Below are 16638 nucleotides of genomic sequence, written 5' to 3'. Positions count from 1 at the left end.
GGCCTGCTGGTTTCCTCCAGCACTTTGTATTTTGCTCAAGAATTGACCATCTGCAGTTTTTTGGGTCAGCCAACATTCGTTGTCTATTCCTAATTGACTTTAAGTTGGCAGTGAGCCACTGCAGTCGTCTTTACAAAGATACTTCCAATGGAATGGTGATATATTTTCAAATTAAGATGGGGATTGCACAGATTGCGATCCCCTGAGCCTCACGAATTTCGTGGTGATAGATGTTGCCGTGTTGGGATCTGTGATCAAAGAAACTCTGAATAGAGTGAATATTGCAGGTGAAACAGACTTCAACTGTGATTTACTATTAAAAATGTATATGAGGGGGTGAAGGAATGCACTCCAGTTAGCATGGATGAGTGAAGCTACCTCAATACTCAATAAGCAGAACACAGCCTGGGACGAAGCACCCATCCACCATACTAACAATAATTCCCTCTCCCAGTGCATAATGACTGCAGTGTGTACCATCAACAAAAAGCAAAAACACGTATAGGCTGCTTCCAAAGTACATCCTAAAATTATAACCACTACCACAAAGATTGGTGGTGCATCATCTGCATGTGCCTTTGTGCATCATTCTGGCTTAGAATACATTGCCATTTCTTTGTTGGGTTGAAATCCTCGAACTGCTCCCACGGGAAGCAGTATTGGGAGTGCCCTCATCCAAATTACTGTAATAGTTCTAGGAACTACCTCCCCATGTCCTCCTTTAGGGCAATTAGGAAGAATGCTAGCATCCAGATACTGAAAATACATAATTAACTAGATCAGGCCAGATGGTCAAATCGTATTATACTCGGCTGTAATGCCATAATGGTCACTGGTTCAAGCCTCACTGCAGCTGGTATCTTCAAATGTCTGATCATTTGTCATGTATTATTGCCTGATAAAAACCAATGTTTAAATGCTTGTGCCCAGCCAGATTGTTTGGCCCAATTCAAAACAAACCTGGTGCTGGTAATGCCATAGAATGTCAACAAAGCTATTTAGGCACGTTCAAGTTGGTAGTGGTCATGACTTGCTACTTGTGTGCTGCAAATTCCTGCAAGTGCCTGAATGTTATCTCAGCCAGGCTGCAATCGGTCATGGACTGCTGCATTATCCAAGAAGCTATGAATGGAATTAACCATTGGACAAGCATCAGTGAACATAATCATATTTGCCCTTTATTAGAGGGAAAACTCTTGTTAAATTAGCTATAGGTGGTTTGGGCTAGAATGCATCCTGGGGAATGAGACAACTAACGTCTAAGATTCTCAATCGTGCCATCAGAGTTTTCATATTGATTTGTTTGACTTCAGTTATAGTCGTTCTCCTTTACATTGTATACAGACCACCAATCAACAGTAGGGAGGTTGGGGATAGCATCAAGCAGGAAATTAGGGATGTGTGTAGCAAAGGTACAGCAGTTATCATGGGTGACTTTAATCTACATATAGATTGGGCTAACAAAATTGGTAGCCGTGCTGATGAGGATTTCCTGGAATGTATACGTGATGCTTTTTTAAACCAATATGTAGAAGAAACGACTAGAGGACAAGCCACCCTAGACTGGGTGTTATGTAATGAGAAAGGATTATTTAAGGATCTTGTTCTGCAAGGCTCCTTGGGCAACTGACCATAATATGGTGCAATTCTGCATTAGGATGAAAAGTGACACGGTTATTCAGACCCTAGGGTCCTGAACTTAAAGAAAGGAGACTGAAGGTATGAGACGGGAATTGGCGAGGATAGACGGGCAAATTATACTTAATGGGTTGACGGTGGAGATACAATGCAAAGATTTCAAGACCGCATGGATGAACTCCAAAAACTGTTTATCCCTGTCTGGTGAAAAAATAAAACGGGGAAGGCAGCTCAACCGTGGCTAACGAGGGAAATCAAGGATAAGTCCAAGGAAAGGCATATAAATTGGCCAGATTAAGCAGCAAACCAGAGGACAGGTACTGTACATGGTACTAACACCATCATCAAGTATCCAGATGATACAACGGTGATTGGCCTCATCAGCAACAACGATGAGTCGGCCTGTAGGGAGGAGGTCCAGCTCCTAGCAGCATGGTGCGCTGACAACAACCTGGCCCTTCACAGAAGGTCTAGGGGTGGCACGCACACCCCCATCCACATTAACGGGACGGAGGTGGAACGTGTTTCCAGCTTCAGGTTTCTGGGGGTCAACATCTCCGATGACCTCTCATGGACCCACAATACCTCAACATCAAGAAGGCTCACCAGCGTCTCTTCTTCCTGAGGAGACTAAAGAAGGTCCATCTGTCTCCTCAGATTCTGGTGAACTTCTACCGCTGCGCCATCGAGAGCATCCTTACTAACTGTATCACAGTATGGTATGGCAACTGCTCTGTCTCCAACCGGAAAGCACTGCAGAGGGTGGTGAAAACTGCCCAACGCATCACCGGTTCCTCACTCCCCTCCATTGAGGCTGTCCAGAGCAAGTGATGTCTGCGAAGGGCGCGCAGCATCGTCAAGGACTGCTCTCATCCCAACCACAGACTGTTTACCCTCCTCCCATCTGGAAGGCGCTACAAGTCTCCGTTGCCGGACAAGCAGGTTCAGGAACAGCTTCTTCCCTGCGGCCATTATCCTACTTAACTCTGCTCCTTTGTGATTGCCAGTCACCCCCCCCCGCTCGGACACTCCTTCCCCCAGTGACTGATCTCCCCCCCCCCCACGAAAATTGCACTACTGCTACTGTATATACATATATATATATTACTGTTCCATTATTCTGTGTTCGCACTCTGGGTGAGATGCTAACTGTATTTCATTGTCTCCGTACTTGTACACTGCACAATGACAATAAAGTTTGAATCTGAATCTGAATCTGACTGGAAAAATTTAGAACTCAACAGAGGAGGACAAAGAGGTTAATTAAGAGGGGGGGGCATGAAATAAAGCTTGCGGGGAATATAAAAACTGACTTTAAAAGCTTCTTTAGATATGTAAAAAGGAAAAGATTAGTGAAGACGAATGTAGGTCACTGAGTCGGAGACAGATGAATTTATAATGGGAAACAAAGAAATGGCAGAACAGTTAAGTGAGTACTTTGGTTCTGTCTTCAGTAAGGAAGACATAAACAATCTCCCAGAAATATGAGGGGACCGAGGATCTAGTGGGAGGGAGGAACTGAAGGGAACACATGAGTCAGGAAAAGGTGTTGGGTAAACTGTTGAGACTGAAGGCAGATAAATCCCCAGGGCCTGTTGGTCTGCATCCCAGAGTACTCAAGGAGGTGGCCCGAGAAATCGTGGATGCAATGGTGATCATTTTCCAATGTTCTCTCGACTCTGGATCAGTTCCTGTGGATTGAAGGGTAGCCAATGTAACCGCACTTTTTAAGAAAGGGGGGAGAGAGAAAATGGGGAATTATAGACCAATTAGCCTTGCATCAGTAGTGGGGAAGATGTCCATTGTTAAAGATGTTATAGCAGTGCATTTGGAAAGCAGTGATAGGATCGGTCAAAATCAGCATGGATTTATAAAGGGGGAAGTCATGCTCGATTAAACAGCTGGAATTTTTTGAGGATATAACAAGTAGAATGGATAAGGGAGAGCCAGTGGATGTGGTGTATCTGGACTTTCAAAAAGCCTTTGACAAGGTCCCACACAAGAGATTGGTGTGCCAAATTAGAGCAAATGGCATTGGGGGTAAGGTATTGACATGGATAGAGAACAGGTTGGCAGACAGGAAGCAAAAAGTAGGAATTAATGGGTAATTTTCAAAATGGTAGGCAGTGACAAGTGGGGTGCCGCAAGGCTCTGTGCTGGGACCCCAGTGATTTACAATATAAACTATTTAGACAAGGGACTTAAATGTGACATCTCCACGTTTGCAGATGACAAGGGAATTAGTGTCATCTGGGTGGCAGTGTGAGCTGTGATGAGGATGCTGCAGGGTAACTTGGATAGGTTGGGTGAGTGGCAGATGTATGGCAGATGCAGTATAATGTGGATACATTTGAGGTTATCCACTTTGGTGGTAAAGAACAGGAAGGCAGATTATTATCTGAATGGTGTCAGATTAGGAAAAGGGGAGGTGCAATGAGACCTGGGTGTGCTTGTACATCAGTTTAAGGATAAGGGGGAAATCTTTTAGGACCGAGATGAGAAAAACATTTTTCACACAGAGAGTGGTGAATCTGTGGAATTCTCTGCCACAGAAGGTAGTTGAGGCCAGTTCATTGGCTATATTTAAGAGGGAGTTAGATGTGGCCCTTGTGGCTAAAGGGATCAGGGGGTATGGAGAGAAGGCAGGTACAGGATACTGAGTTGGATGATCAGCCATGATTATATTGAATGGCGGTGCAGGCTCGAAGGGCCAAATGGCCTACTCCTGCACCTAATTTCTATGTTTCTATCAGTCACTGAAAGTAAGCATGCAGGTCCAGCAGGCAGTGAAGAGAACTAATGGCATGCTGACCTTCATTGCGAGAGGATTTGAGTTTAGGAGCAAGGAGACTACACCTGGAGTATTGTGTGTAATTTTGGTCTCCTAATTTGAGGAAGGACATTATTGCTATTGAGGGAGTGCAGCATAGTTTCACCAAGTTAAGTCTCGCGATGGCGGGACTGACATATGAAGAAAACATGTGTCGACTGGGCTTGTATTCACTGGAATTTAGAAGGATGAGAGGATATCTTATAGAATAGAAACATATAAAAATCTTAAAGGATTGGACAGGCTAGGTGCAGGAAAAATGTTCCAGATGTTGGCGGAGTCCAGAACTAGGGGTCACAGTTTAAGAATAATGGGTATGCCATTTAGGACTGAGATGAGGAAAAAATTATTTTCCCAGAGAGATGTGAATCTATGGAATTATCTGCCACAGAAGGCAGTGGAGGTCTATTCACTGAATGTTTTCAAGAGAGAGTTAAGGGTCTGTCCCACTAACGCGACTTTTCAGCGACTCTCTTCGACCTTCAAGCTCGAGGGCACTCACCTGAAAAACCTTGAGCTGGATGGACCGCAACGATGAAACGGCAGACAACTTTTAATAAAGTTTAGCGGGCATTTAACATTATCGGTCGGTTTACTGACCTTTTTTTTCTCAACGAGCTTTACCTTCAACTACCTTCGATTATCTTCAATTGCCTTCGATTACCTACGATGGCATTACGATCTACTACAACCTACCTCGACTAAACCTACCAGTAAAAAAATATTGATTTTTTCCATGCAAACCTTTTTTTACTCGCGGGCATTTTTCAGCATGTTGAAAAAAACGCTGCGGCCTAGCTGAGGCCTTGAGTCCGCAGGGGACTACTCTCGAGCATGAAGGAGATTTACAAAGACCTAGAACCTCGTGTTGACCATGCTGCGAGTATGAGTCGAGGGCAAACTCTTCTAAACTCGCGAATTAGGTCGCCGCAGTCGGACAGGCCCTTAAGATTTAGCTCTTTGGGTTAAAGAAATCAAGGGATAATAGACTAAGTAAAATAATCTAAAAACATTATGGAGGGCATTGTAGCGTGCAAGTTTGGATAGCTATTCTAGAGTTTGGTTCCTCATCTTATGGGCCAATTAAAGATCTTACAGACATTCTTTGGATCCAGGGAGAGCTAGCTGACTGGATAGGGATTTGGCTTTATGGAAGGAAGCAGAGGGTGATGATGGAAGGTTGTTCTTCAGACTGGAGACCTGCGACTAGTGGTGTGCCTCAGAGATCAGTGCTGGACCCTTTGATGTTTGTGGTTTACATTAACGATTTGGATGAGAGTGTACAGGGCATAATTAGTAAGTGCAATGATACAAAAGTGGATGACATCGTAGATTGCTAAAATGGTTATCAAAAATTGCACCATGATCTCGATCTGTTGGGCAGGTGGGCTGAGAAATCGTTTATGGAGTTTAATATAAATGTGTGCAGTGTTGCATTTTGGGGAAGTCATGCCAGGCTAGGACCCACACAGTCAATGGCAGGGCTGTAGGGAGTTTTGTAGAACAAAGGGATCTGGGAGTGCAGGTACATAGTTCCTTGAAAGTGGCACCACAAGCAGATAGATTGGTCATTGTCTTTCATTATTCAGAGTATTGAGTATAGACGTTGGGAGGTTATGTTACAGTTGTGCAAGACATTGAGGCCACATCTTGAGTATTGTGTTCATGTTTGGTCATCCTGTTGTTGGTAAGATGTTAAGGGTGCAGAGAAAATTTAGGAGGGGGTTGCCAGGACATTTGTTGGAGGGCAGGAGGATGAATGGTGGTCTAATTGAGGTGTACAAGGTCATGAGAGGAATAGGTAGGGTAAATGCACAGAGCTTTTACCCAGAGTAGGGGAATGAAGAACCAGAGGACATAGGTTTAAGCGAGGGGTGGGGGGGGAAATTTAATAAGAATCTGATGGGCAACTTTTTTTTTACACAAAGGGTGATGAGTATATGGAATGAGTGCCAGAAGAGGTAGTTGAGGCAGGCATTATCACAACGTTTAAAATATATTTGGACAGATACATGGATAGGATAGGTTTAAGAGGATATGGGCCAAACTCAGGCAGATGGGGCTAATGTAGATGGGGACATGTTGGTTGGCGTGGGCAAGTTGGGCCTGTTTCCGTGCTGTTCAACTCTTTGACTAAATTAACCAAAGATGGTTGTAAAATTCCAGAAATCTATTTGTATGTCAAAGCGATTGATCTGTGTAAAATACCTAGTTTATTGACTAAATTGTGTTCATGCAGTATTGCTACTATCAAGGAGTCTCTCTTTATGATCTTAATAAAAGACTAATGGTTAACTCCAGACTTTGTAATGGATCACTTACAAACATGGTGTCAGGGGTGGTTTGAGATCGTTCTGGGGTCTACTGTTGAGCCACGCTCCTACCTGGTCAGTGTTGACAACGGCATCTACAAACGCACCCGCCAGCACCTCCGTCTGGTTAACGAGTCAGTGCCTCCACGCCAATACCCTGACCAACCGGTCGTGACTCCTTTACGGTCCAACGAGACTGCTCCCATGGTTCCAAGGCCGCCAGCTGGCCCGAGTCCGATTGCCTCGCCGGCTGCCTCACCACTCCGGCCACTGCCACTACAGTCCCCGCTTTCACCCGCAACAATGACAACACCGGTACCGTCTCCTGTTCAATCTCCAGTGAAGGAAGAAGACGGGTACTAGGGTAAATGTGCAGGCCGAATCTAACATTTGGAAAATTCACCAGCTATGTTTGAACTGTGTACGACTTGCTTTATTTTACGTGCTAGCACGATGTATAAGTAAAGTGCACTCACCCTATATTGGTGTTTTACAATATATTCCACCAAGTGTTTTTTTAATTATGCATTGCTTCTTTAAGAGGAAGGATGTAGATTAACCATATTTATCCATGCCTATATAATCTCCACTACACATATTATGCATGTCACACATTCCACCATATAATCCAGTCCGGGTTTTGGGCATCATGAATACTGTACTTTTGACAGCCTGTCTGTCGTTATGCTACTGCAGTTAGTACTTAAGCTGATGTGATGAGCACAGCTGTGTGTAACATTCTCTCTTTATGATCTTAATAGAAGACTAATGGTTCACTCCAGACTTTGTAATAGATCACTTACAAACAAATAAGATGCTATTTAAACTTAGAAACATAAACTTGTGCTGAAGTAGTCGTTACTGAATATAGCTGTCCAGCAGGTGACACAGCAATTGTTGGCCTTCTAATTAAATTTTTACCTAAATTGTTAGTTCCTTGGCTCTCTGTTCCAGATAGCAGACCTCAAAAGCTTTATTTTGTGCAACGGGCTGTGACTTTGAGCTTGATTCAAAAGGCACGTACTCTATGACTATTGAGTGGTCTGATCCTGTTTTACTCCTTTCTATCTGTTGCATCATGTTTCATTGCTTTACAAATGATTTAATGTACATTCATTTCGATACAAGAAGGCTGTGGAGATAACTAGAAAGATTTTAGGAACATTTTAAATGTAAAAGTTCAATATAATTTTTTTAGCTGTTAGTTAAATTGATCTTTGGTTAAGAGTAGAGAATGTTTGCATATTAAATTGCATGGCACTTGGAGTGTATATTTTGTGAAGATCACAGGAAAGGCAAGTGGATATTTTTAACCCGTGGTCAGAAAAAAAACGTGTAAATATTTGTCAAGAATGTTGAATTGTCATAAGCATCGAAATGAAACAAGAAATTCTTGCATAATGCAGCTTTACAGGCACATTAACATGAAAACACAGCAAATTACACAATAATCAATAAATTATCATAATAATGCAAACCAAAGTACAGCTGAATAAAGTCCATAGTAAATTGTTGCTGAGGTAGGTTGTGGTTAAGAGTATGTGGTAAGAGTGTGGCTCAAGAGCCAGATGGTTACTGGGAAGAAGTTGTTCTTGAATCTTAGTTTAATTTATTATTGTCATTGTCAAGGTTCAGTGAAAAGCTTTTTATTGTGTGCTATCCAGACTGCGAAAAGACTATACATGAATACAATCAAGCCGTCAACAGTGTACAGATACAGGGTAATGGGTATAATGTTTAGTGCAAGATAAAATCCGATTAAAGGTCTCCAATGAGATAGATGGGAGGTGTGTTTGAAGGAACTGCAAATGCTGGTTTAAACTGAAGATAGACACAAAAAGTTGGAGTAACTCAGTGGGACAGGCAGCATCTCTGGAGAGAAGTAATAGGTGACGTTTCGGGTCTGAAGAAGGGACTCGACCCGAAACATCACCCACTCCTTCTCTCCAGAGATGCTGCCTGTCCCGCTGAGTTACTCGAGGTATATGGGTTAGCACTGCTCTCTAGCCGGTGAGAGTTTAATTTAATTTAGTTCAGTTTAGAGACACAGCGCGGAAACAGTCCCTTTCGTGGTGACCAGCGGCCCCGCACATTAACACTATCCTACACACACTAGGGACAAATTACATTTATACCAAGTCAATTAACCTACACACCTGTACGTCTTTGGAGTGTGGGAAGAAACCGAAGATCTCTGAGAAAAGCCACATGGTCACGGGAAGAATGTACAAACTCTGTACAGACAGCACCTGTAGTCAGGATCGAAGCTGGGTCTCTGGTGCTGCAAGCGCTGTGAGGCAGCAGCTCTACCGCTGCGCCTCCGCGGCGCCCGAGAGGATGATTCAGTTGCCTGATAACAGCTGGGAAGAAACTGTCCCTGAATCTGAAGGTATGCGTTTTCAAACTTAAATACGCTTTGCCTGATGGGAGAGGGGAGAACTGGAAGTGACCAGGGTGAGACTGGTCCTTGATTATGCTGATGGCTCAGTAACCATTCTCAGGCTCTTGTACCCTCTTCCCGATAGTAGCAGGGAAATGAAAGTGTGGCCTGCGTGATTTGGGTCTTTGATATTTACTGCCTTTTTGAGGCAACGCTTCCTATAGATCAGTGTGCTGGGCCCAGTACAGATCTTCAAAGATATGTACGTCCGAGAACTTGAAACTGGATTTTCCATTGCCATCCGATGGATGAAGTGATTATGGATCCTTTGCTTTCCCTTCCTCAAGTCAACAGCAGCTCTTGTTCTTACTGATGTTGAGAGGGGATTGTTCTGGTACTGTTCAAACCGATTATCAATCTTCCACCTGCATTCTGTTTTATCATTACCTGCTATTCACCTAACAACACTTGTATCAACGGTGAATTTAGAGATGGTGATGGAGCTGTATCTGGCTACACAATCTTGGGTATATAGAGAGCAGAGTACTGAGCATACAGTCTTGAGATGTTCCTGTGTTGATGGTCATCAAGGAGAAAATGTATTGAATGTGATCTGCCGATGAGGAAGTTGAGGATCCAGTTGGTAAGAATAAGCAGAGACCCAGTTCCATAACTTTGATATTTAGGAGTGATGATGGTGTTAAATGCTGAGCTGTAGTCATGAACAACAACCTGATGCACATGCTCTTATTGTCCCAAGTGGCATAGTGCAGAGTGACGAACCAGTGAGATTGCATCCCCTCTGTTGAGCGATAGGCGAATTGTAGTGGGTCCAGGTCCTTACTAAAGCAGAAGTTGATGTGCATCATAACAACCTCACGGAACAGTTCATCGAAACAGGAATGAGTGCCATTGGTTGGTAGTCATTGAGGCATGTCACCTTCTTGGGCACTGGTATTATGGTTGTCTTTTTATACGTAGGTGGGGAGCTTTGACAGGATTAATGAGAGGTTAAGGAAAGGCAAAAACTGCGACCAGTTGATCGGGGCAAGATTTAAGAACGTGGCCAGGTGCACCATCAGGCTTTCCGAGAGTTCACCCGTGTGAAGGATCCACTTTAGATCTGCGGCCTACACCAACCTGAAGCCGCGGTCTCCGGTGGGGAGGCACCGGTTCAGGAATTATCTGGACTTTACCTTGTCTACACATCTGGACGCCCGCAGCAGCAGCAGCTGCGGAGGGTTGAGGTCCCGACCAAATTTGCCTACTTTGTGGCCTTACTGAGACGACACTCCTCATGCATAGTGGCCAAGGTAATTTATTTTATTGTATTAATTTGGTTCCAATTTAAACTTTTTTATATCAGTGATGATGCATTATGCAACCCTGCAGGTGGGTTCTAGCTTTGGTATATAAAATTAATACCATTGTGTAATTTTTGAAATAATTTTTCACATTTATTTTAGAAACAGCATATTCTGCCACGCACATTAGAGTAGCTCCAGTAAGTGAGGCTATGTTGTTGGTTTGACTAGCAGTTTACTATTCGGATTTTTAATGTCTAACTTGGAGATGACCAATGAGATTTGGGAATCGGTCTGTGTATAAGCTCTTATTGGGTATAGGGTAATGGTATGGGCGGCATTGTGATTGTAAAGTGGGGCTCTATAGTCCTAAGGTTGGAGTTCACATCTCATATTGATATATTATACACGTGTGAAAAATCCATTTAGTTTGTCACCTTGGAACCATGTAAGCAATGAATGTCACAAAAAAGTTTGACAAAAAATTTGCTTCTGTACAGATTGGTTCACAATTCATATACAAAATATGCACAAAAACAGGTTGAACAATTAGTATCACCAAGTTGATAGACCATATTCCTTCGCTGATCACATTCACAGGTAAAGTAGAGGGTGCACTTTTTTTAAAATTTGGCTGAGCTAATAATGAATTTTGAACAAAATTAGTTGCAAATGCAATATATTATTCATGATAACAAAGCTGAAACAGATTAACTTGTTAGCAGTTTCAATTTTGCTGATGCTCTCGTTCTTTATTTTTTTCTCTTTATGCAGCCACACTGTGTGTTACTTGCTTCGAAAGAAAATTCAGCACCTGTGAAGCTTGGAGGGTTTGGAGTAGCCATTCAATTAGGAGAATCTGGACTGGTTGCTGGAGGTAAGAGCATAACAATCTGAGCATCAGCAGAGAAAATTCATGATGCACACATAGCAGGGCTAGTGTCCCTCCGGAGGAGTGAGGAAAAATGTGAACATGCAATTACCAACCACTGTCTAACAAATCATGGTAGTAAAAGTTTAAACCCAGAACACATGTATTTAATGAATATGGTGCAGCAACTGATGTGGAGAAGTGATGAGCCCAGAGAAAGAAAGCTAATTGTATCTGTCTCATTCTGTCCAGCAAAATGGGAGAAGAGTTCTGAAGTATGAGTTAGCAATCTTGGCATCCAGGCAGCAAGACATAGATGAATTTGAACAGAATACAGAACATGGCCAAAAACAGCAGGTCTAGGTATAGAGTTAAAAAATTGTTGATGAATTTCTGGAATCTGATTATGCTGAAGCAGAGAAGGTATTAGAACAGAGCCCAACAGAAGGTATAGTAATTATGATAAATGGCACTGGAGATCACTGAGATACACACGTTTTTAAAAACTTCTAACCGGGATCCACATCTGCAACTAAACCTGAAGTGCTTTGAAGTGTATGCAGAAGATTGTAGGAGGTGATTTGTAGGCTGGATGAGTCACCATGATATTTGCAACAACTAAATAAGAGAAATGAGTTAGTGCAATAGAACATTTGCAGTGCAAGACTTCCAATTTCCTGTTTTTAGCTCGGTCATGTCTTTCATTGCAGCTATGCTCACTTCTTCTGCTTCTGTGGTGAACTAAAAAACTTTGATTATTACACTTCGCAACTGCTGATATTTTAGTAAATTTGACCACATCCAAAGTCTTGCTCTTCGAATACTAACAGAAACAAGTTCACTCATCATTCCTGTTCTTGACCTGGTCCCTCAATTTTAACACTTTTAAAAAATATACCTTCAAACCCTAACCAGTACAGGTGCACAACCTTTTATCCGAAAGCCTTGGGACCAGACACTTGTCGGATTTCGGACATTTTCGGATTTCCGAATGGAAGATTTTTAGCGTAGATTAGGTAGGTAGCGCGGGCGGCTTGAAAAGTCTGGAGCAGCTGCCTCCTCCCCGGAGACCGGGAGAATCATTGCATAAATGTTAGTCAGTTAGTTTGATGGGATTTTATGTGGTGGTGGTGGAGTAGGGGTGAAGGGGGAAACTTTAATTCTTAGTCCCCTACCTACCTGGTCGGCGACTCCCAACCTCGCGGAGCTGGGGGCTCCGTCCGGCCGCGGGCGGCGCCGGTTGGAGCTCCGACCCCGGCAACTCTACCCCTGGCTGCGCGGCTCCAAATCCAGCGACGCTCCGCGAATGTTGGAAGAAGGCGGCCACAGCGCTCCGGAGCTTGCCGCACGGCGACCCGGTAAGGCATTGCCCGCTCCCCGCTGGTATCCCAGCGCTGCGACGCCGCCGACTCCCGACATTCGCGGAGCTGGGGCGTCCGGCCGCGGGCCGCGCTGGATTTGGAGCGCCTCGCAGCCAGGGGTAGAGTTGCCGGGGTCGGTGCTACAACCGGCGCCGCCCGCAGCCCCACCGGCCACAGCGCTGCGGAGCTTACTGCACGGCGACCCGGTAAGGCATTGACCGCTCCCCGCCTCTCCGACCAGGTAGGGGACTAAGAATTAAAGTTTACCCCTTCACCCCCCCTTCACATAAAAGCCCTCCAAACTAACTGACTAACATTTAAGCAATGATTTACAGATGTTTAAGTGTCTCCCCGGTCTTCGGGGAGGAGGCAGCCGCTACAGTAGTACAGACCTGGGTTGACCGTGGGTTGTTTCGGGTCAAGTTTGGCGCCAAACGCGAGCTTTGGTGCGCAGACGACATCTGGAAAAAATGGCCGGTTTTCGGAGTTTTTCGGTTTCCGGAACACCGGATAAAAGGTTGTGCACCTGTACTCCTTTTGTAACCGCATCGAGCTTCAACTTTGACATTGCAAATTTCCTGATTTCCAATATTGTACGACTGACATCTGCCTGATGACAGTGTAAAGCAAAGGAAGATACTAGGCTCAAGGGACTGCAGACGTTGCCTTACAGAAAAAAGACAAAGTGCTGGAGTAACTCAGCGGGTCAAGCAGCATCTCTGGAGGACATGAACAGGTCACTCTTTGGGTTGGGACCTTTCTTCAGACTGACTGTAGTAATGGGAAGAAAGCTGGAAGAGACGTGGGGGAAGGACAAAGACAGGCAAGTGAAAGTTAGGTACAGGTGAGGGGGGTTGTTTGGCAGATAGTTGGACATAGGCCAGAGATGAAAGAAACAAAAGGCTGTGAGTTTAGAGGTCAAATTTTTGAAGCCAGTGTAAGGGATATCGGTGGATGGGAATGCAGGAGGGGGAAAGAGTGGCCGGATTGTGGAAGAAAAGGGTGTGCGTCCTAAGTGGTGGACAGGGAAGAGAGAAGGGAAAAAGAGAGGGTGTTTGTTGATTAGTTGCTTAAAATTGGAGAATTCAATGTTCATACCATTGGGTTGCAAGCTACCCAAGTGGAATATGAGATGTCGTTCCCCCAGTTTGCCAGTGGCCTCATTCTGCCATGGAGGTGGCTCAGGACAGAAATGGGAAGGGGAGTTAAAAATGGCTAGCAACCAGGAGATCCAGTAGATCTTGGCGGACTGAGTGCAAGTGTTCAGCAAAAAGGTTGCCTATTCTATGCTTGGGTCTCGCTAATTTAAAGGAGGTTGCATCAAGAACATCAAATGCAGTAGATGACGTTAGAGGAGGTGCATGTGAATCTTGAGTCTCACCTGGCTGCTGGGTTCCCTGAACGGATGTGAGAGAGGAGGTGTAGGGACAGGTGTTATATGTCTTGCCGTTGCGGGAGAGAGCATATAGGGAGGTGGTGGATACTTTCTCCTAGAAAGGTGTAAAATAATCAGGATGTGTTCCCCTGAGGTGCAAAAGCAAACCATAAAATGTATGAATGAATAAAATGCTGTTAACATAATCAGTCTTTCCCAATTGATTCAATGGGCTCCCTAATTATTGTTGCTTTATAATTGTATTGCTTGAGTTCTATATCAGTACAGGTGCACAACCTTTTATCCGAAAGCCTTGGGACCAGACACTTGTCGGATTTCGGACATTTTCGGATTTCCGAATGGAAGATTTTTAGCGTAGATTAGGTAGGAAGCGCGGGCGGCTTGAAAAGTCTGGAGCGACTGCCTCCTCCCCGGAGACCGGGGAATCATTGTAAATCATTGCATAAATGTTAGTCAGTTAGTTTGGAGGGATTTTATGTGGTGGTGGTGGGGTGGGTGGGTGAAGGGGGAAACTTTAATTCTTAGTCCCCTACCTGGTCGGCGACTCCCAACATCGCGGAGCTGGGGGCTCCGTCCGGCCGCGGGCGGCGCCGGTTGTAGCTCCGACCCCGGCAACTCTACCTCTGGCTGCGAGGCGCTCCAAATCCAGCGCCGCCCGCGGTCGGACACCCGCAGCCCCAGCTCCGCGAATGTTGGGAGAAGGCGGCCTCCGCGCCCTGGAGCTTACCGCACAGCGACCCGGTAAGGCATTGCCCGCTTCCCGCTGGTATCCCAGCGCTGCGACGCCGCCGACTCCCAACATTTGCGGAGCTGGGGTGGGGGGCGTCCGGCCGCGGGCGGCGCTGGATTTGGAGCGCCTCGCAGCCAGGGGTAGAGTTGCCGGGGTCGGAGCTACAACCGGCGCCGCCCACAGCCCCAGCTGGGAGATGGCGGCCACAGCGCTGCGGAGCTTACTGCACGGCGACCCGGTAAGGCATTGACCGCTCCCCGTCTCTCCGACCAGGTAGGGGACTAAGAATTAAAGTTTACCCCTTCAACCCCCCCTTCACATAAAAGCCCTCCAAATTAACTGACTAACATTTAAGCAATGATTTACAGATGTTTAAGTGTCTCCCCGGTCTCCGGGGAGGAGGCAGCCGCTACAGTAGTACAGACCTGGGTTGACCGTGGGTCGTTTCTGGTCAAGTTTTGCGCAAAACGCGAGCTTTTGTGTGCAGACGACATCCTGGAAAAAATGGCCGGTTTTCGGAGTTTTTCGGTTTCCGGAACACCGGATAAAAGGTTGTGCACCTGTATATAATTTTGAATCTTATTACAATCCATTGACAGGTTTCATCTCTTGATGTGATCAAAACTTGATTACCATACCTACATGTCATTACAGAAAATTGTATTGAATTGCAACAAAACCTGTCAATGTTTTTTCATCACATTTTCCTGGTTTTCTATATCATCTACGGTATTTCTCTCTGTTCTGCCTTGTACTTGTTTATCATTTCCCGTTAGTTTCAGGGAATTGAACAGAACATGAAATATCTACTACCTTTATCACTTCTTATGTATATTCTATTAATTCAAACCTGATGCTGTCAAAATCTTGATTTTTCTCTGGGATAGAAAGTATGTTAAAGTTTGCTTAAATCAGATTTAATTGATTATATATAGTGGAAATAAGCCATTTGCTTTTTCGCGCCATGCCTTTTATTGATATTCCTTTTCTCCAGAGATGCTGCCTGACTCGCTGAGTTACTCCAGCATTATGTGTCTATCTTCGGTGTAAACCAGCATTTGCATTTCCTTCCTACACATTTTTTATTGATATGTTGGCCTTGCTTTCTCCTGTGGCCCATGGCAACATTTGGTTTAGAATCCCACAATCTTTTGACGGGGAAAATATTCCTGCTGATCCCATGCTTTGATAAAATCAACGCAGATGCTGGCTAACATGACATTCCTTTAGTCAGAAGTGCTCCAGTTTTGTTTACCAGCTTTATCCTCTCTTCAGTTTGTTCATTTGGACTATTTTCCCCTGATCATTTGTCCTCAGTCATCGCTTCTCCAACCCACCATCACTAGTGTGCTCATATTTTACAAAACTATATAATTTGTTGGATAAAACTACCCAGGGTGCCAGTTTATTTCAGATCGTTAAGTATTTTCCATCTGATAACCTAAGTGTTTTCCATCTGCTAACTGCAAACCATCAATGCCCAATGTTGTATCCTCATAGGCAAAACTTTTTTTTTTTAACAGATATATAGATTTGGTTGAAATTCCTCTTAGTTATTTTAAGAGAGTTTAATCTTGTTTAAAATACATAAATGTTACCACAAAAGGACACAAAGTGCTGGATTAACTCAGCAGGTCAGGCTGCATCTCTGGAGAACATGGATAGGATAGAACCAAAAAGAAGTTAAAGCAAAAACATATATTTATCAATTTGCAGGTTTGTATTTTGTTACTCCTTTGCTTTTCATCTTTGATTACCACTTGAGTGATGCCATGCCTGCTATTTCAAGGAGTCTTGTGATATAAACAGCACAGCT

The 16638-nt window shown here is 44.3% G+C and overlaps 1 protein-coding gene across 1 annotated transcript in view; it reads left to right on the top strand.

Annotated features, from left to right (window-relative positions):
- LOC129702708 (peripheral plasma membrane protein CASK) overlaps positions 1 to 16638 on the top strand; it is a 255618-nt gene that overhangs the window by 114773 nt on the left and 124207 nt on the right. Inside the window, exon 6 of the mRNA XM_055644636.1 lies at positions 11239 to 11341. Coding sequence (XP_055500611.1) covers positions 11239 to 11341 — 103 coding nt within the window. The remainder of the gene's footprint in view (positions 1 to 11238; positions 11342 to 16638) is intronic.

The sequence above is a fragment of the Leucoraja erinacea genome, chromosome 13 (genome assembly GCF_028641065.1).
Source record: "Leucoraja erinacea ecotype New England chromosome 13, Leri_hhj_1, whole genome shotgun sequence".
Classification (NCBI taxonomy): Eukaryota; Metazoa; Chordata; class Chondrichthyes; order Rajiformes; family Rajidae; genus Leucoraja; species Leucoraja erinaceus.
Note: the sequence above shows the minus strand (reverse complement) of the source record. Positions and strands in the feature narration are given on the sequence as shown.